We start from the raw sequence: 21,577 nt of genomic DNA, 5'->3' as shown, positions 1-21,577 counted from the left end.
CTGAAGCCTGCCGGATGCTCTGCAGGGCAGAGTGACGGGAGCCCAGCTGTTGTCTGTAACCAAGGCATCTTGGGGTGTTATCTTCCCGACCTCACCTCAGCCCAGCCCCTGCCAGCACTCAGCTCCCACATATAAGTGTACAGCTCTCTCCCTGCCCTGGGAGCATCTCCCTGTGCCTGTAGCTGTGGTCTCTGAAGACAGGCAAAGCAGGAATGGAGGGTTCTTTAGAGTGAGATTATCCATTTTGCTTTAGAGAAAATGCTTTCAGTCCTGTTGAAAATAACAAAGCCAGGTCTGATTTTTTAAAAGTAGAAAGCTTCTCTCACCAATACTTGGCTTCTGTGGTTTTCTCTCCTTTACTGCTATGGAGACAGGCAGGGATCGGGAAAGAAGGCAGCGGCTGGAGAAGCAGGATGTTGTGTGCAGCATAAAGGATGATGGGGTACTGCCAGCCTGCAGAGCCCGTTCTGTTCCCCTGATCCTGCCCTGCTGTGTCTGCCCATCAGAGGCCATGAGTCAGGTGATACACCCCTGCTCAACCTTGCTGGGACATAGAAGGATGGTGGGGACGCCGTGGAGTGGAGCCCAAGGGATTGCCCTCTCTCTTAGTTTCCCGAAGGCCAGCTGGGAGTGACTCTGGTATAGCACTCAGGTTGCTGAGGTGGAAAAAACACTGGACCAGAGATCAGATCACCTGGTCAAATGTCGGCTCTTGTATTCTTTGTGACCTTCAACACTCAGTGAAACCCTCTGGGCCCTGTTCCTCACGGGCAACAGTAAGTGGGAAGCAAGTGCTCCGGCCAGTCCCAGTGGTGCTCAGCACACTATAGGGCAGCACAACCGATGAGGTCAGGGCCGGTCCTGCCACTTGTGTGCCTTGGCCTGGTCCCTGGGCCTCTCTAAGTCCCACTTTTCCCAGGGAAAAAGAGAGGATTTCATGTCATAATCCCTTGAGCCCCTTTGAGTTGAAATCATCTCCTTCTGTCTCCTGCACGGTATCTCAGGCCACATGACTGGACACAGGGAAAGGCCCTTGGGGGCAGCCGGCCCAGTGGTCCTCCACGCTGTACCTGTCCTGCCACGGCTGCCGGCATGTGGGCTGGGGTCTTAGCTGCAACAAGCCTGTTAGAAGCCATGGCCCCCCGTGTGCTGCGCTGCAGTCCGCCCGCACCTCAGGGCTCCCGCCTAGACTCTGCGCTTGGCAGGTAACAGAGCTGAGGCCTGAGACGGGAAATGATTTGCCCAAATAATACTCTTTGATGATCTCGCTGCAATTCTTGTGCTGTACTACTCAGAATGTTTTGTTTTTGCTTTTTCTCCAGCACACTTGCTGTGGGAGAAATTCCAGCTCTTCTTGTGGAGAAAGCGCAAGCATTCTTTCTCTCCAAGTCATGAGACTTCTCGCTCGGAATTCCGGGTTGTCCCATGGTAGCAAATTATTTTACGTAACAACGGAAACTCTGTTTTCAAAAGAGTTTCATGAGGCTTGGGACGTGCTCAGCATTCTGCCTGTGAGTCAGAGCCGATAGCTGGGCTTGGAGCAGGACCAGGGTCGAATAATCCTTCCCTTTCAGCTTCTCGGGCGCTTCTTCACATGGCGCTCGAAGGGGCAGGATGTGGGTCTGTAACTACACTCACCACCATTTCCATAAATCAAGGGGCCTTCCTTCCTGAGCCGCTCTGTGTAGTCCCAGGACTGCCTGTCCGGCTGTGATACCAGCTTTTGTTTACCTACAATTTTATCACTTTTCAAAGAGTTTTTCATCCAAACTACTTTCTTAAGAATTTGTGAAGCAGAGAGACTAATTAAAGCGTCAAAGCACTGATAACAGCGAAGTGAAAATGATGCTCTGCTGAAGTCCGCTCCCTTAGGTTGGGGAAAAAACCCTCAGCCTTTTTCTTTCCTCCCTCCCTCCCTTCCTTTTTTCCTTCCTTCCTTCCTTCCTTTTTTTTTTTTTTTGCTTTATCTTCTTAAGAAGAAGACTATGGTAGCCCAAACAGGACTGGGTTGGCCTGTCTGTTACTAGAAATTTTTCTAATTCAGTTGTTAGTTGAGCAAGAAAGGAATGAGAGAGGTAAAGATGAGAGCAGATAGGATTAATCTTGGGGGCCAATTTGCCAGATCCTGTGGGAGTCTGTCCCCAGAAGGAGTCAGCGTTGCTCAGGACTAGCAGAAGGAACAAGGCACATGGGGTGGGAAGGTGGTGATGGAAGAAGGCGGGAAACAGGTGGCTGTGGAGAGCAGCTTTACCTTGATGGAGGCCCCAGCGAATCGAGCCAGCTGTTTAATGTGCGCCCCCTTCTTCCCAATGATGGCACCTACAGCCTGGGTCGGGATGAAGAGATTCACAATCTCCTGCTCTGGGTACTGGAAGGGCAGCACAAGACAAGACATCATTCCCACTGGGTTGTTCCATCAGGCACTCAGCAGGTACCTAGCATCTACGACGAGCCGTGTGCTGTGGGAGCCCTAATACCCAAGGAAACGGTCAAAATGGTGCATGGGATGCTCCTGCGGCCTAGGAGCTGCAGGTGTGAGGCCTGAGGAACAAACCTGGGCACAGGGAGCACTACATGACAATTGAAATGGGAACTCCTCTTGAGCAGCTCTGAATTTGCTGGATTCAGAAAGCTGTCTGTTCACAGGCTTTCTGTCATATGCAAATGTGATAGGTACTGCGCGCTCCTGTGTCTTTATCCAAGAAATCAATACTGTTATTAAATATACATGGCCTGAGGACAGGGTCCTGAGGCACTTTGTTAGAAGAACAGGAAACAACTCTGCACACCCTGTAGCCATGACTGGTATCTTCACCAGAGTGACATCAGGTTGGAAAGAAGATAAGTAAACCTGCCGTGACCATGCCACATGGTGACAGCCCAAAGAGACCAGGGGTCGTCCCCATAGGGGTCTGTGGGAATGACATGACCCCATTTGTTCAAAGACCTTTAGAAATGCTCTTCTTTGCTAAATACTATCTCCTAATTTTATCTCTTGACCATTCGTATGTACCCATTTCCTGCCACCTGTGGATTTGTAAGCATCGGCAGGAGTGCTGACTGTTGGGGTAGTTTGGTGTCACTCACAAGAAGCCTTGGACACATAGGACCCAGCACTCACGCCAGGACGTTCGCTGGTCAGTCCACCACAGCCTATGTAGTACCCGCCAAAGGAGAGGGAAAAGTGGCCGACGGGCTGAACCGAGGGGCACTTACGGAGTGGTGATGCGGGAACGGCCCAAACTGGTGAGGGGGGTACAAGCTGGAGAAGTATCCGGAGTGAGTCTGCAGCATGAAAGAAATAGTCGGTCAGCGGCTGCCTACAGGGACATTCTCCACACTCAGGGAGGCAAGATTCCCGCACACAGCACAGGCTCTGCGTACTGTCACCTGGCTCCACCTGGCCCCTGGCAGCTCAGATCCCTGCTCCACTTCTCCCACCGCAGCACTGAATGCCTGGCTGAATGTTTATCACGGTTAAGCTGCACCATGCTTTAGGCCCCTGGGAACTTACCACCATGGGAGTAACTCTTTGGACCTGCCCTCCCTCAGACAGGCAGGCCCAGTGGCTTCTATTTTCTGGGAAGCCACGGACTGTGGATTAAAAGGCACAGAGACAGTAGGACAAAATCTAGAGTTATTCACGGCCAGCAAATGTGCTCCTGGGAAGCCAGGTCTGTGAGCTCCCTCAGAGAGTTTTGAAAGGAATGGAGAGATTGAGAATGGAGGGATTGAAAATGAGGCTGAGAGAGGAGTGATAATGAGTGAATAAATAGCATCATGTGTGAGTGTGAGGGAGGGCCGGGAGGGAACAGGAAGACAAATGTGGATAGAAAACAAAAGAGCTATTACAATAACATTTAAAAAGCAGCTGCTTTTGGGACACCTGGGTGGCTCAGTCGGTTAAGCATCTGACTCTTGATCTCAGCTTATGTCATGATCTCACGGTTTGTGCGTTCGAGCCCTACGTCGAGCTCCACGCTGACCGTGCAGAGACTGCTTGAGATTCTCTCTCTCTCCCTCTCTCTGCCCCTCCTCTGCTCTCTCTTTCAAAAATAAATAAACTTATGGGGTGCCTGGGTGGCTCAGTCGGTTAAGCGCCCGACTTCAGCTCAGGCCATGATCTCATGGTTTGTGGGTTCGAGCCCCGTGTCGGGCTCTATGCTGACAGCATGGAGGCTGGAGCCTGCCTCAGATTCTGTGTCTCCCTCTCTCTCTGCCCCTCCCCCACTCTGTCTCAAAAATAAATGTTAAAAAAATTTAAAAAATAAAAATAAATGAACTTAAAAAAAAAGTAGCTGCTTTTTGTTGAATATCTAATATACAAGGCACTGTGGTAGGTAATTTATTCACAAACTCTTCATCCTCATAACAGGCCTGCAAGACAGAAATAGGTCTGATATCATACATTCGTACAGGCAGGACACTGACAGAATCTGCAGTTTAGTTAACTGCACTTTGCATAAGGCCACATAAATGCCGGCACACCTGTTACAGGAAAGGAGGTGAATGGCTCAGAGCACCATGGGGTCAATGTCTGCGGACCCGCCCTGCAAGATGACCTCCTAGGCTTCTTACAGGGGTCTAGTGTTTGTTGGAGGGCCCTTGAACAAATCCCGTTGTGTTCTCAGTCTCCCAGATCTCCAGATGGACTCTGAGTTCCATATCACAACTTCATCTTATAACACTAGGGACCAAATGAAAGGGTTTCCCTTTCTGAGCTTGGAGAGTGGACTTCTGGCCTCAGGAAAGAGGAGACATGGACACTGCGGGAGGGGCTTCCCCCACTGTGGGCCTAGGTGATCACAGGGCTGTGCTTAGGAACTACTGTGTAGACGCAAGCCTTTGCTCTCAGGTTTTGGAAGGAAGCTGTAGTGACACCTCACACCCACAAGAGGGTGCTATGAGACCAGCATTGCCTTGGCACCTTCCACTTCTGACTGGAAGCTGAGTGAAGAGGGCTTACCTGGTCCTGCTTCTTCCTTGAAGGGCATTCAGCTCCAGACCCTTCCTGCAGGTCCCTGTCCTGAGCCACGTAGGGTGAGGGGAGAATTTCTGTGGCTTTCTGTTCAAAGTTCTACCTTGGGGAAAGTATGCTTCCCCTTGCTCCCCCTCCATTTCCTCTTGCAGGACATCCTTTCTTTCAGGCCTCAGAGCAGCAATAATTCTTTTGAATTGTGACTTGCCTTTTCCTCCACAAACTCACATGAGACCAAGAATAGACCAGCCACAGTGTGACTCCTATTCTGGGTTTGAATACTCCCAACATAAACACTGTATCAAATTTAGACCTACCACTTGGGTTAGGAGAGAGAATTAGCTATAAAAGTATAAAAAGGACTAATTCCCCACTCCTCCTTGTGTTCACGAGCTACTACAGTGGGAAAACTTGTGGGGAAAGAATCCCAAACTTGGCAGTCAGGAGCTCGTTTCTAGCAGAGGTGCTGGCTTTATGTACGTTAAGTTGGTTTTCGGAATCAGAATACTCATAAGACCTGAGTCTGAATCATCAGCTCCATACAAGCTGGAATAATTTATTCAACTCTTCTGAGCCTCATCCACAAATGGATTAAAATAACATGTCTAGATCTAGAAAATAAAATATCTAGATCTTTTAGAAATTAGATCTTCTAATATGTTGTGAGGGTTCCTTCAATCGTTTGTTCATTCATTTATGAAAAAGATATCTGAGCACCTATCATACACAAAGCACTGTTCTAGGTGCTGGGGACACAGCTATTAAGACAGAAAAGGTCCCTGCTACCATGGGACTTATGTCCTATTGGGGAGACAGACAAGTATTGTGAAAGAAACGAACAGGACGACGTGAGGAAGCAAAGCTGTGGAGATTAGGGTTGGGATGCCAAATTTAGCTGGAGCGGCCCAGGAAGACTCTCTGAGGAGGTGACCTCTGAGTTGGGCTCCATGGAGGAGAAGGAACTGCACACAAGGCACTGGGGAAGGAAACATTGTAAGCAAGATTCTTAGAGGTGCTGAGCTAGGACAGGAGTTGGCCTTTGGAAAAACAGAAAAGGGGCCGGTAGGGTAAAAGCTGCAAACGATGGGGGGCAGGCAGTCTGAGATCACACGGGGCTTGTGGGCCTTGGTCTGAACTTGGATCCGACCCTATGAAGTACCATGGATGCCCCTGAAGGACGTTACGCGGCACTGAGTGGGGTCACAGGAGTGGAAGGATCTATCATTGGGTACTGTAGTGCTGAATTGTTAGTGTTAAAAGACTACTTACTTATAATGAAATGTATGCTTAAAGCACACGATTTCCCAACCTTCTATGGATGGAGTCTACAATCTCAACTGGAGGAAGGTTTTCAAAACATGCTTCATCACAACCGTCAGAGAAATCACCCGCTGATGACTTGAATAAATGTTCTCTTTAATGGGAAAACAGGTTGCAGCCATCTGATGAACCAAGGGCCCAAGGAGGGGGAGGTCGGCAAGGAAGCTCACCCAACCCAACACGGCAATCGGTCTCACTGTCCCAGTTTGAGAGTCCCTAGTTATTTTACAAAGGAGAAGCTCTTTTACTTATTACTATTATTTTTAATTACTATTTTTTAGACGCCTCCTTCCCCATGTATTGCTCCCACAGACCCTCCATCTGAAGGTTTAGAAGCCACGAGGAACCACATGAGCTCTTTTTGGTCTTAGGCTGCATCCCAAGATAAGAATTCCAATGCCAGAGAGATGAGGGGGCGGTGAAAAAGCTCCTTCATCTTTAAGAAGCATTATGACACTAGGGAGTGGGGGAGGGGTGTTACAGTAAAGGTGACCCTGCCAAGTGTGTCCCCACCCCCTGCCAACAGAGGCTGCAAGGTGAGTGGTCATTATTATCCACCGGTTTGTGTTGTATTCTCAGTTTGAGGGAAACTGGTGTCTGCTCTTCCTTTATGCTTCACTCTGCTGGGGGGGGGGGGCGGGGTAGGTAGAGGAGTATATATCAAATGCATTAGTAAAAATTAAAAAAGCAATTATAAACAGTTGGACCTGCTTTTCCTGGAAGAACTGCAGAGTCTTTAGTCCCAAGCTGCTATGTATGACCATAATCATGATGTATGATTTAGGTGACAAACTGAAGCATGAAGAAATCACGGGCTGGGAAGAGTGAGGGCTGGGAAATGAGCAGTGGCCAGAGCAAGTGTCAGGCACACAAATTTCAAATACTGAAACAGCTGTACTGTGAAGAAAGACTGACGCCACATTGCAAAGATGGTGGATGCTCTCCCTAGGAACCAGGAATGTGGGCGTGGGCATGGGCCTGGGGGGATGGAGTGGACTCGGCCAGAGGGGTCAGTGTCATGGGCAGAGCCTCTCCTAGATTCAGAAGGTACACCATTCTACGCCAGCTTGTCAAAGGGCCTCTCCACAATGGCTGCTTATCCACCTCTATGTGTTCTCAAGGGACGACCTCAGGAGCTGAGGAAAACTAGAAACTGTTAAGTTAGCAAGAGACAAAGCCAAGATTGAGCACAGATCTGTATCTGACTCTGCAGCCCAAGATCTCAACTACCACCCCCAATGCTGCCCCACCTGGAACATTCTGAATTCACTGGTTCAGGTGGGGCCCATGGCATGTTATGAAAAAACTCCCCTAAGGATTCCAATATGCCTTCTGTTGAGTTTATTTAAGTATACGAATGGACAATTAAAATTATTAGATGTGTATGAAGAATCAGGAGCATGGAAGAAGGGAGCAAAGCCGAGCAAGGCAAACAAATGACCCAAGTGAATTCATTCAGAAAACAGAACTTTTTAAAAAAATTTGATTTGACTTCATTCATCTGTAAGTATACTGCTATGAGAAAAGATCAATCAGAGACCTAGATTGATTTGGAATGGAAAAACTCCACAAAGGCTGTATAAATAGCAGAAAAGACACTCCTAAAAAGTCCATCAGTGCATCAGAAGATTAACGCATGCAAAACAAAAAGAAGGAACTGGATATGAGAACGGAGAAGAGCTACAATCCATAAAGTGGGAATTTCAGAAGGACAAAATGAAATGGAGGGAGGGTGGGAGGGAGAAGTAATACTAACATGAAGTACAGAAGCAAAAGATTTTCCTGAACCAAAGAAAAACCTGAATCTTCAGATCAAAGGGCAGAGACTCACATTTCTGAACTCAAGTGTAAAGGCAAAATACTAAAAAAAGGCAAAAACAAAACAAAACAAACCAAAAAACTCTTACAGACAGAAGGAAAAAAAAGCAATCTACAAAATAAATCAGGCTGGTAGCACATTTATCTGAAAAAAAAAATACTAAAAGTAATGTTTTCAGAGTTGTAGAGGAACTATTACTCTAGAAATTCTAGACACCCAGTTGAACTTTCATTCATGTGAAGGGAAAAGAAAAGAAGGGCATTTTCAGATCTAGAAAGGTTTAGAATTTATATTACATAAGTTTAATTGCTGAAAAAAGTTGTATAAGGAAGCATTCCTGACAAACAAACAAAAAAGCCCCCAAATAACTCAAAAAATGAGAGGATATGGAGCACAAGAAACCATCTGCAGTGGACAAAGTAACCAGTTACAGTTTAGTTAATTCTAAACCACAGGTTATGAGACTGTGTATTCATTAGGAAAAGAAGCCAAACAGTTTGGAATAAAATTCCAGATTATTTCTAGAGTGCTATGACCAAAATACATGAAATAAAACTTATTAGAATAAAGAATCTGACAAAACCATAATCATGGTGGGAGAAGAGCAAACTCCTCCCATAATAAGTCATACAGATAAAAATAATCAGATAGAGGATATGAGCCACCAATCAGAAGCTTGCTTTTATAGCTATAAACACAACTTTGAGCCCATCAGAGAAGGTGCATCCTTCCAAATGCCCACGAATTAAAAAACTGACCATGCATGAGTAAGGTCACAAAAATCGGAAACGCTGCAATAACACTGTCTGAATACCAAGTATAGAAAAGAACTGCAAGATAACAAAAAAGAACCCATCAACTACTTAGAAATTAAAAACAAACAAACAAACCAACAAAGCCCTGGCAAATGTGGTTAAGGAAAAAAAGAAAACACAAATATATGATGCTAGGAATTACAAAAGAGTAATACACAAGTTGGGAGACTTAAAAGGCAATAGTCCACTTTGTACAATGTTATGCCAACACATGTGAAAGCTAGATGAAACAAATACTTTTATGGACAAATAAAAACCAATAAAACCAAGTCAATAATTTATAATAAACTGAAAAGTTTATAAATGATTTTTCTCCAAAAGGTGGTAGGCCCAGATGTTTTATGGATAAAATCTTCAAGGAACAGAAAAGTTACATATTCTTTAATTTTCCCAAGCATATTAAAAGTTGGTCATGGGGCGCCTGGGTGGCGCAGTCGGTTAAGCGTCCGACTTCAGCCAGGTCACGATCTCACGGTCCGGGAGTTCGAGCCCCGCGTCAGGCTCTGGGCTGATGGCTCGGAGCCTGGAGCCTGTTTCCGATTCTGTGTCTCCCTCTCTCTCTGCCCCTCCCCTGTTCATGCTCTGTCTCTCTCTGTCCCAAAAATAAATAAACGTTGAAAAAAAAAATTAAAAAAAAAAAAAAGTTGGTCATCTCTCCTATTCATTGTTTTAGGAAAAAAAATAATCCTGCTGTTAAAGCTGTCGAAGAGAGTATACAACTACAGTAATTATAGCATAGACAAAGAGATGAATGGAGCAGAGTCCAGGAAGATAACGAAGTGGGAATTTAGTGTATGAGACACCTGGAGTTTCAAACTAAGTGATTAAATGGCACATTATTCAAGAAGTGATTTGGGGAAAAGTGGCTATCCATCTGGAAAAAAAAAAAAAAAAAGATCTTTTTGTCAAAGTTTAAGTCAAGATAAATTCCCTACGAATTACAGATACAAATAACAATCCTCAAAATCCAACAATTAAAAATTATTATAAGAAAACATGGGAGAATACCTTTACAGTGTTGGATGGGACATGTTTTCTTTAGCATGACACCAAAGGCCAAAATACAAAACATCACTGATTTAACTACCTTACTTCTTAAAATTTCTACATGAATTCTGGTGAAGAGAAATCTGTGAGAATTTAAATTGCATATACCTTTTGATGCAATAGTTCTAGTCTTAGATAATTTAGTTTTGGGTAATACACATTGTGCAAAGACTTATGAAAAAGAATATTCATTTTGACCCTACGTGTAGTAGAGAAAACCTGGAAACAATTCAAATGTCTAAAAATAGTGTGCTGGTTAGAAAAATTATAGTAAATTCATATAATGGTATACTACGTAGACATTAAAGAGAATTAGGTTTAATTGTGAAAAAATGCCCATAATAAGTGAAACAAAAACAAAACCCTTGTAATTCTGTGTGTATGACATGATTCCACTTATAGTTTTGAATAATATGATTGTATATATGCTTAGAAAACATTTTTGAAAAATGGAAACATAAAGGTGCTATACTTTGGGGGAGTGGTTACTGGGTAAAATTTGGGTAAGAGAAGGCAGGCCAAGGGACATGTTTATGATTTACTTCATACAACAGTTTGTCCAAAATATATTTAAAATTATTATGGCACAAGACACGACAAATAAAGCAAAGAGAAATAACAAGCTGGTGAAAAATACTTACAGTATGACAAGTGGATAATGGCCTTAATATGTAATTAGCTGTTACAAATCAGTAACAAAAAGACGGAAAATAAAGATGATGACAATAGCACTAATTTTACACAGAAATAATTATGTGCAGGTTTTAACTTACTCAAAAACCCTTACAACAACACCATGATATATACAATTACCACCCCCATCTTATAGATAGGGACACTGAGATGCAAAGAGGTTAAGGCATTTGTCCGAGGTTAAAAACAGCAAGTGATAGTAGAGAGATTCAAATGCAAGTGGTCTGGCTCCAGAACCTATACTGCCTTTCAAAAGACTGATGGGCGAAGGATACAGAAAGACAATTCATTAGAGGGGGAAAAATGGCCAGTAAAAACTGTTGAGCCTCATAATAACAAAAGAAAGGTATGAAGTATCAGACTGCAAGGGATAATCACATGGGTTATGAGAGTATGGGAGAAAAAATCTGTATCACACATTGGTGAGAGGGAAAAGTAGTATACATCCTCCATGTATTGAAATCTATGTATTATGTATCAACATTTACGTATTTTATAATTATATATCATGTAGAAAATTTATATATTCTTTGGCTCAGCAATTCTATTTCAAGGAATTTATTCTGAGGAAATAATTGGATAAAAGAGCCAACGTACAAGGATTTCCACAGCAGAGTGAATGCCTTGAATATATATATTTTAGGTACATGTAGCATGTATTTAACATTTAGAAATTATATGTACACACACTCATATGTGCAAACACTGGTTATTTCTACATTGAGAAAAAACTTGCACTTTCTACATTTCTGTATTATTTCTTTTTTATTTTAAATTTATTTTAACATATATTTATTTTTGAGAGACAGAGAGAGAGCATGAGCAGGAGAGGGGCGGAGAGGGGCAGAGAGGGGGAGACACAGAATCCAAAGCAGGCTCCAGGCTCTGAGCTGTCAGCACAGAGCCCAACACAGGGCTCAAACTCACAAACCGCGAGATCATGACCTGAGCCGAAGTCGGACGCTTAACCGACTGAGCCACCCAGGCACCCCTGTATTATTTGCTTCTTAAATGCTATGTACATATTACTTTTATAACCAGAGAATAGTAAGTTTTCATACATACACATATGCTTTCAAAATTGAAGAGGTTAGAGACCAACCTTGGCACGTGTAAGCTCCATGTATAGAGGTACAGAGACTTCCTGACCTTTGGATCCCAAGAGCAAAAGTACTGGTGTTTTGTGATACATAAAAGGAAAGAAATACCCAAGGTTTCTGAAAATCTGAAAGCCTACATGACAAGAAAATAATAGAAGTATTTAAAACATGCCTATCACTCCCACCCCACTCTGTCCTCAGGATGCCTGGGCCCATCAACCTGCAATGCACACTCTGCAGGTGTGGCTTTGGGGACCTGTCCTAGGTCCTGCACAGGTAGGCAGTGATGGCCACCTCCATTCCCTGGCTCTGCACTTCAACAGCCGCCCCAGGGAAGGAGAGTCACAGAAAGTTGGGGCAACTATGTGCTGTGGTTAGAATCTAATCTTGATCTATGTGATCAAGATCAGAACCACATGGCTTTTAGCTTCATAAAGAAAGTAAAATCTATTTGATGAAGAACAGGAACTATGTATTTTATTTAGTAAAATGGTTATTGTACTGTTTTAGTGAAAATCTCAGATGAAAAGGAGCTTTCCAACTGGCAAACCTTATTTTCAAGTTTAGAAAATATCCTGCTATCACATGAGAGCTTTTCCCCTGGTTTTATTTCAAGGGTCTGTGAACTCTTTCTGTAAAGGGCCAAATATATATTTTAGGTTTCTAACTGCATCTACTCAACTCCACCATCATAGCAAAAAAAGCAAATAGACAATATATAAACAAAGGGTCATGGCTATGTTCCAATAAAATTTTATTGACAGGGGTGCCTGGGTGGCTCAGTGGGTTGAGTGTCCGACTTTGGTTCAGCTCACAGTCTCACGGTTCATGAGTTCAAGACCTGCACCGGGCTCACTGCTGTCAGTGCAGAGCCCGCTTTGGATCCTCTGTCCCCCCTTCTCTCTGCCCCTACCCTGCTCATGTGTGTGCTCTCTCTCTCTCAAAAGTAAATGAAACATAAAAAAAAATTTTTTTTTATTTACAAAAATAAGTGGTGGGGGAGTCTGGCCCTTGTGCCAAATCTCAGAGTAAGGGTTTGCTCACCCCCTCAGATTACCAATTTTAGAAGTGGCCTGTTTTAACATACCTTTCCCCCACTGTTTACCTCAAGTTCTGAGGTTATCTTCTGTAGGCAGTAGACACAGCCTTTCTCCTAAGAAAAGGGGATGTGTCTCAACACCACTGAAATGTCCCAAGCTTGGTCATTGTTAAATCTCACAGCAAAGACTTGGGGACAGGCACCTGTCATCACTGTTCTAAGTCCCTGGAGCAGACACATGACTGTCACAGCTGCCACAATCCTTCTTGTCACATCCCAGATCCCACTTATCCTGGCTCTCATCTCCACACACATGGCTCAATACTGGGCCCCATCCTTTAGTTTAAGAGAAAATGGATGTAACTCTAAAGAAATGGTATGAAGATTTAGAAATGGCTCAGAAGATCTGTACATAAACAAGACTGCAGAATGTGTACATTCTTGTGACTAAAAATGTGGGTGTCAGTTCATGTCTGTATATTCTTGGCAGAAGAGCACAGTGGTTTCAGCCTCTCTACAAATAATCCAAAGAGCTACTAGGAATGCTCACGCTGCAATGCCTACACTAGAGACCACCTCTCAAAAGAAAAGAGTGGCCAAGGTAGTGTTCATCAACCTAATTCTTCCCACTAAAAAGTATGAACGTTGGAGGAAAGAAAGTTTGCTTAAAAAAATAAGCAATACGTATACAGAAGAATTAGGAGTGAAAAAAAAAGCTGTCAAGTATCCTGAACCCCAATTTGATAATGTATTGATCTATAATGCTTGTAAATGGAAGCAACAATTAGAAAACTTGCGAACATTCACATTTCTTCTTTTGTTGTTAATTAGGACTCAGTAAATACTTATTGAGAACCTACTAAATGCCAGGCATTGTGCTGTTTAGAAACAAATGTTGTGTATTATTTTCTTTTAAAAACTGTCTATTAATAAAATATGATGCATTTGAGTTGTAGACACAGGCAAGAGATATATGTAATATATATATGTGTGTATATATATATATGTACATATATATATATATTCAAGAGTCATCCAGGTACCCTATTATTTTAATAAATGAACAATACTCATGATTCTTATTTGAATTAAGAAATTCAAATTTCCTTTTTTATAATAGGCTTCTAGTTAGTGAATTTGCTAGCACTGTAGTTTCTTTCCTAGGTATGACATATACTATGTTTCAGAGCACGTACTTAGAGGATTTTTAATAATATTTATCTGTCCATTAGGAAGAAGTACTAAGAAATGTTGGATTTATCCTACAATCACTTATGAGCACAGCCTCCAAATTAAAGCTTTAGCTCTGATTCAACATAGCAGAGTAACGCTGCTGCCTGGGGGTGCCCAGAACATGAGCAAACCTCTGGGTGCTGAGCTACTTACAGCGAAAGGGTGGTAAGGGGGAGCGGGGGGAGCTCCTCGGGGCCCTGTTGGTGGAGGCAGCACGGACAGTCCTGTTGAAAAGATGCCAAGTGCGCTGAGGTTCAACCCCGGGATCAGATTGGCTTGTTGCTGGGAACAGAAATGGAGAAAAAGATGAGGGGAGGAGACCAGAGAGGCCCAGCTTGCCTGAGTCAACCTCCATCTTTTGTCCGGTCTCCTAATCAGCTCTGCCCTGGCCTCACGGACCCCCTTGTTGCTGGGGTGGGCTCTCCAAACCTCAAGCTGACCTGCAAAGCTTCTCTGAGAGTGTCTACACATCTTAACACAGCCAACAACGCTCCTCTGGGGGACCCAGGCCACCATATCTTCTCTCCTGCTAACCACTCATCCCCACCCTGCCCAGTCCCACTCCTCTCTCCCCTCTGGGCCTCTGCACACATTATCCATCATGCAGGGAAACTGCTTCTCTTCCTCCTGACCTAAGTCCTACTTGCCATGTGGGTTTCACCTGAGCTTAGGTGTCTCCTCACTCCAAAGGTCTCCACTCCAGTGACCTTTCTGTGTGCCCCCACCAACATTCCTGTGTTTCCTTCAAATAATATTTGAAATCTCATCACATGGTATTTGACTTGCCTGTGTAGTTGCCCCTTCCCTTTTAGATCATAACTTCCTCATGGACAGAGACTATATTCCTCAGTGTTGTGTGCTCAGTGCCTGGTACATAGTAAGTACTCAATAAATACTTGTGGAATGAATATGTTTAAAAAATATTGAGTTAATATGTTTTTCCAACTCTATCCAGAGAAAGATCAGATCTTTCACTAGGATACTATAACACACGTAAACTCCATTCTCAGGTTCAGGATGGTTCACAACTTTGAATTTTTCACCATTTAGTTGCAAGTGTTATGATTATCTCTCTTGCTTACTTATTTCACATTTCAACATGGGGATGCTCACCTAGGCAGGGGGTGGGTATTAACTGCACAGGGATGCAGTCATCTGGGCTGTGTCCACCCTGCCCCTTCATCTCCCTGAACACTAAGCAGTTCTCTAACATTTTCTGTTTTCTTATCTGTGACTAACTTGCCTTCTTTTAGGATGTTTGGAATAGGAGAGCTGGGTTCTTTAACCTTTACCCCATTTGATATATAAGATCCAGTAATTTTGTTAATCATCTGTCAACGCGTGACTTTGGTACAGATATGAATGAATCTAAACGATACGCTAAGTGGAGATACTTAGAGCACCCAGACCCTTTTGTAGCTTTTCTGGATGACATTATATGATGTCAAGAGTCCAAAAGAAGACAGTGATGTCATCTGAGGATACTTCCACAGACAAATACACACAAACGGGGAGAAAGTGACAATGTGATCTTGTACTCATCATGTCCCATATGTGATGTGGGCTGCTAAGGGGGTGCTGGGGCGAGGAGGGGATAGTGTTCTGACCTGAGCTGGAGGGTCCTTAGAAAGAGGTGCACTGATGGCACTGGCTTTAGCCTATGTAACTCTTTGTCAACATTTACTCCTCTATGAAACATCACCAGGTCTGGGATTTGCTTCCAGGTCATTCAGGGAGGCTGGGAAAGCACATGGAGGCTTAGGTGAAACAAAGCAGGCCATGAGTTGATAACCGCTGAAGATGGACTATAGGCATATGACGACTTATTGCAGTATCCTTTCCTCTTTTATGTCAGAATATCATTATAATAAAAAACAGTGAAACAAATGACTCCTCTGAGTTGGGCTTGGGCTTTGCTGACAGGCGAGATTTTTAAGATTTCTGAAGGTCAGACTGGTGTCTCCCCATTGTAAAGTGAGAATCAGTTAGCAGTAACAGGAAGGACAAGCCCAAATCCAGACGTCTGCCGGAACAATCAGGGACAGCCAAGGTGATTGACATTTCCCGGGTGATCCAGAAGTGCACATCAGTAAGACAGGGATGAAAATCAGAGTTTACTTTTGAAGCATTTTTAAATTTAAAAAGTAACAGGACAACATGACAGAAAGTTTGTAAAGTAGAAAAAAATCCAACTTTCCTAATATACCAGCTGTTTTTATTTTTGTAGGTAGCCTTCCATTTTGCTCCATACTATTTTACATAATTATAACCCTAGTTAAATACACTTCTATCTGCTCTTTTCTTAATTAATATCGTAAGTAATTCATCATTTTATAATCCTCAAAGTTAAGCTTTTAATAGCTTCACACTATTTTGTCCAGTGCATTTATCATAATTTACTAGTTGGTTTCCTGCTTGTTTTAATGCTCTTGCCCCAGGAAGGCAGGAATAACTCTGCAGATCTATTCTAAGGCACTTCCTCAGCAGCTGAATGACAACTATTCTTAGAGAGGCTTGTGTCCTGCCTGAAAACACATGTGAAAACCAGTAGAGAAGAAAGCATTGGCACTTACATTAACAGCCAGCATATCATTTTCAAAGGCCTCACGGAGCTTCTTCATAATCTCTACCTCTGCATTGGCACAGGCCTCGACTGTGCCCTTCACAGTGATGGTTCTTTCGGGGTTGTATATGCTCAAATCCTGCAAGCTGGCCACCGGGAAAAAAGAGAGATTTCCTTTTTTCAAAAGGAAAAATAAAATCCCAGAAGGATCACAAACAAGTCTTGGTGGAGGACGTGGGGAGAAAACTGGATTCCCTCACCACACACTGTCGCATCAAATACTTGCCATCTGATCTCGCGTCTTAGAGGTGACTTAGCTCATATCCATAGTAGAAAATGTCTGACTGTAACTATTTATGTATTTGTTTTGATGGTGTTAGATATATTTATATCGTTTATAATTATGTTCCCATTTTAAGGAAAAGTAGATGAAGGAGTTGGGCATATCAAAATGCTCAAGTTCTCCATTTTGGGCACAATTAATCTGAATGGGTGGCTTACGATGAGATTGTTATCTTGGTCCCTGTCTCATGTTCAATTTTCTTCAAATTTCTGCCTTCTTTTCCAATAAGTCTTCCAACTAAGCCATTGTGGGCCAAGATCTTCAGAGGAATCTCTTCGGCTCTAAAAGAGACAAACAACAATTTAACACTTATGGTGGGCACATTGGTCGTCTCCTAATAGCTATTAAACCACTTTTGTTCCCTTTACAAAGGGGAGCCATTTTGTTTAGGTATCAAATGGTGATCCCAGAGTACATGAGTTCTGATTAACATAAGCCAAATCATAATAATTATATTCCCTTGTTGAGACTGATTGGAAGTGGGTGCCATGAGGCAAATCTAGCCAGGGAAGTAAGAGGAGAAGTCTGTTACAGGACTTTAGGAAGGTTTCCTTGCTCTTAAAAAACACAAGGAAGAACACCAGCCAGATGGCAGAGTAGGAAGCCACAGGTTCTCCTAATCCCACAGAGACATCAAGTTAACAACAGAGAGACTAGAACACCTCTGTGAGAATTCTAGAGATCAGCTGAGAAGCTATAGCACCTTGGCCACCAAGAAAGAATTCTAGCAAAAGGAGTAGGAAAATTTACAGTGTTTGGTATGCCTGTACATGCTCCTTCCTCTATGCAGCATAGCTAGGAGCAAATGGGAGGAAATATCCCTTATCAGGAATCCTCCCATGGGATGGAAACCAAAGACTTGACCATATATTCAACATATGTCTTATCTAGGAGCCACCAAGGGGTCGGTTTCTGTCTTGCTGACTTGGAGCACTTAGGAGACTGGTGCTAGAGTTTTGGAAGGCACTGAAAACAGAGGTGAGCAGTATGTTAGAGCTGCAGTTCTACAGTCAGAAACCAGGGGAAGAAAGAGATGAGAAAAGGTTTGAGAATCCCTAAGACCATAAGCAGGGCTGGTAAGTGAAGGTCTTCCCCTGAATGAAACCAGTACACAAAGACTGAGAGATGGTTGTTTTTTCAAATGTTCAAATCCCAGCAAAATATTAAAGGACATACAAAGAAACAGGGAAACATGGCCTAATCAAAGGATCAAAATTTAACTCCAGAAAACAACCCTAAAGAAATGCAGATCTATGAGCTACCTGATAAAGAATTTATATAACTGTCAGAAAGACACTCAATGAGAACACAGACAGACAACTAAACAAAATCAGGAAAACTATGCATGAAAAAATTAGAATATCAACAAAGAAAAAAACTATAAAAACAAATAATGGAACTAAAAAATATAATAACCAAATCAAAAAAACTCATTAAAGAGGTTCAACAAGCAGACTTGACAGGCAGAAGAAAGACTGATCAAACTTGAAGACTGGTCATTTGAAATCAGGAAGTTAAAGGAGGAAAAAGAAAAAAGAATGAAAAAAGCCCCCCAAAAGCACAAAGAAAGGCTAAGGGACTTATGGCCATGCTAATGGATACTCATGTGAATCCCAGAAGGAGGAAAGAAGGCAGAGAGCTCATTTGAAGATGGCAGAAAACTTTCCAAATCTCAGGAAAGAAATGGACACATAGATTCAAGAAGGTCAAAGAACTCTAACTGGGACAAAACCCAAGAGAACCACGCTGAGACATATTATAATTCAAGTGTCCAAAGTCAAAGACAGAATCCTGAAAGCAGCAAGAGAAAAGTGATTAGTCACATACAAGGGAGTTTCCATAAGATTATTAGCAGTTTTCTCAACAGAAAGTTTGCAAGACAGAAGGGAGTGGGATGATATATTCAAAATGCTTAAAGAAAAACACATCAACCAGGAATACTGTAACTGGCAAAAGTGTCCTTTGAAAATGAAGGAGAAATAAGACTTTCCCAGATAAACAAAAGCTAAGGGAGTTCATTATTATTACACTTGCTCTAGAAGAAATGCTAAAAGGAGTCCTTTAATGGAAAAAAAGGACAGTAGACAGCAACACAAAGCCATATGAAAATATCAGGTTCTCTAGTAAAAGTAAACACACAAATAGAATATAACCTGTACTATAAGAATTCTGATGCATAGAATTTAAATAACATTTCAAAAAAGATAAATCTGTTAGTGGGTATAAAATACATAAAGAGTAATATGTGACATCAATAATAAAGTGGGGGGATAGAGCTGTAAAAGAGCAGAGTTTTTGAATATTATTAAAGTTAAGTTGCTATCAGTTTAAAATAGAATGCTATAACTTTAGGATGTTTTATGTAATTGCAATGGTAACCAAATAGAAAATGTCTATAGGATATACACATAAAAGGAAATGAGAAGGGACTCAAAGTATAACTAAAAACACCCAAAAAGCAAAGAACAAAGAAAAAAACACACAAAAAAAGGCAGTAAGAGAGAAAATGAGGGACAGTAAAGCTATGAGACTTACAGACAACAAAATGGCAATAGTAAGTCTTTCTGATGAGTAATTACTTTAAATGTAAAATAATTAAACTTCCCAATCTAAAGACATGGATTGGCTGAATGGATTAAAAAAAAAAAAACAAACAACAACACAAAGAAACAGAATGAAAGGTTTCAAATCAACAACTTCAAGGAATTAGGAAGAGAATAAACTAAACCCAAAGCTAATTTAAAGATGTAAATGATAAAGATTAGAGCAAAGATAAGCAAAAGAGAGAGAGAGAAAAAAGGAGAAACCAAGAACTGTTCTGAAAAGGTCAACAAAACTGACAAACATTATCTAGATTAACTAAGAAAAGAAAGAACACTCAAATATCTAAAATCAGAAATGAAAGAGAAGACAGTGTAACTCATATCACAGAAATAAAAATCATTACAAGAGAATATTATTTATAGTTGTACATCAACAAAATAGATAACCTAGAAGAAATGGATGTTCCCAGAAACACAAACCCTACTAAACTGAACCTTGAATAGAAAATCTGAACAGATCAATAATGAGTAAGGAGACTGAATCGTAATTAAAAACCTCCCAACAGGGGCACCTGGGTGGCTCAGTCAGTTAGGCCTCTGACTTCAGCTTGGGTCATGATCTTGTGATTTGGAGGGTTTGGAGCCCCACATCAGGCTCTGTGCTGACAGCTCCAGAGCCTGGAGCCTGCTTCAGATTCTGTGTCTCCCTCTCTCTGCCCCTCCCCAGCTTGTGCTCTGTCTCTCTCAAAAAACAAACATTAAAAAAATTAAAAAAAAAAAAAAAAAAAAAAAAAGAATTAACACCAATCCTTCTCCAACTCTTCCAAAAAACTGAAGAAGAGGGAACATTTCCAAACTGATTCTATGAGGCCAGCTCTACTCTAATACCAAAACTAGACAAAGACATTTCAAGGAAAGAAAACTACAGGCCAATATCCCTGATGAACATTGATACAAAAGTCCTTAACAAAATACAAGTAAACAGAATCCAAAAGCATTACACCATAAAAGGATGATACATTATGACCAAGTAGGACATATTTCTGCAATGCAGGGTGGGTTCAATATATAAAAATCAATGTAATACACCACATTAATACAATGAAGGTCAAAAACCACATGATCATCTCGACGTAGAAAAAGCATTTGACAAAAAATTAACACCCTTTCATGATAAAAACACGTAACAATCTAGGAATAGAAGGAAACTACCTTAACAAAGGCCATTTGTGAAAAGCCCACAGTGAATATCATATTCAATGCTGAAAGACTGCAAGCTTTCCTCTAAGATCAGGAATCAGAGAAGGATACTCACTTTCACCACTTGTATTCAACTTAGTATTGGAAGTGCTAGCTAGAGCAATTAGGTAAGAAAAAGAAATAAAAATTGAAATTGATTCAATTCCAAATTGAAAATCTAAAGACTCTGTTTGCAGATAATATAATCTTATATAAAGAGAACTCTGAATTTCCAACAAAACAAAACAAAACAAAAACTGTTAGAATAAACTCATTCAGCAAAGTTGCAGAATATAAAATCAACATACAAAAATCAATTGTGTTTCTATACACTAACAATGAACAACCTGAAAAGAAATTTAAGAAAATAATTTCATTTATAATAGTATCATAAAGAATAAAATACTTAGGAATAAACCTAACCAGGGAGGTAATATATTTATACACTGAAAACTATATAACACTGGTGAAAGAAAGTAAAGAAGACAAAAATAAATGTAAAGACATCCTATGTTCGTGAATTGGAAGATTTAATATTGTTTAAATGTCCACACTACCCAAAGTGATCTACAGTTTCAGTGCAATCCCTTACCAAAATTCCAATGGAATTTTTTGCAGAAATATTCATTTGGAATTGCAAGGGACCCTGAACAGTCAAAACAATTTGGAAAAAGAAGAACAAAGTTGGAGAACTCACACTTCCTGATTTCAAAACATATTACAAGGCTACAGTAATTAAAAGAGCATGGTAGTGGCATCAACACAGACAAATAGGGGTAACTGCATGACTCAGTCAGTTGAGTATCCAACTCTTGATTTCGGCTTGGGTCATGATTCTGAGGTCA

At 41.7% G+C, this 21,577-nt stretch overlaps 1 protein-coding gene across 4 annotated transcripts in view; it reads right to left on the bottom strand.

The window, feature by feature from the left end:
• IGF2BP2 (insulin like growth factor 2 mRNA binding protein 2) overlaps positions 1 to 21,577 on the bottom strand; it is a 157,718-nt gene that overhangs the window by 7,988 nt on the left and 128,153 nt on the right. For 2 of the 4 annotated variants that reach the window (XM_019840016.3, XM_011286035.4), the window contains exons 8-12: positions 17,109 to 17,231; positions 16,618 to 16,753; positions 14,198 to 14,326; positions 3,217 to 3,285; positions 2,252 to 2,368 (exon numbers count right to left, since the gene is read on the bottom strand). In XM_019840016.3, the coding sequence (XP_019695575.1) occupies positions 2,252 to 2,368; positions 3,217 to 3,285; positions 14,198 to 14,326; positions 16,618 to 16,753; positions 17,109 to 17,231 (574 nt within the window). The remainder of the gene's footprint in view (positions 1 to 2,251; positions 2,369 to 3,216; positions 3,286 to 14,197; positions 14,327 to 16,617; positions 16,754 to 17,108; positions 17,232 to 21,577) is intronic. The other 2 variants (XM_019840017.3, XM_019840018.3) reach the window with 1 other exon arrangement.

Source organism: Felis catus, chromosome C2 (assembly GCF_018350175.1).
Source record: "Felis catus isolate Fca126 chromosome C2, F.catus_Fca126_mat1.0, whole genome shotgun sequence".
In the NCBI taxonomy this organism is placed as follows: domain Eukaryota; kingdom Metazoa; phylum Chordata; class Mammalia; order Carnivora; family Felidae; genus Felis; species Felis catus.
The sequence above is the reverse complement of the archived record's forward strand: the minus strand, read 5'-3'. Positions and strand labels throughout refer to the sequence as shown.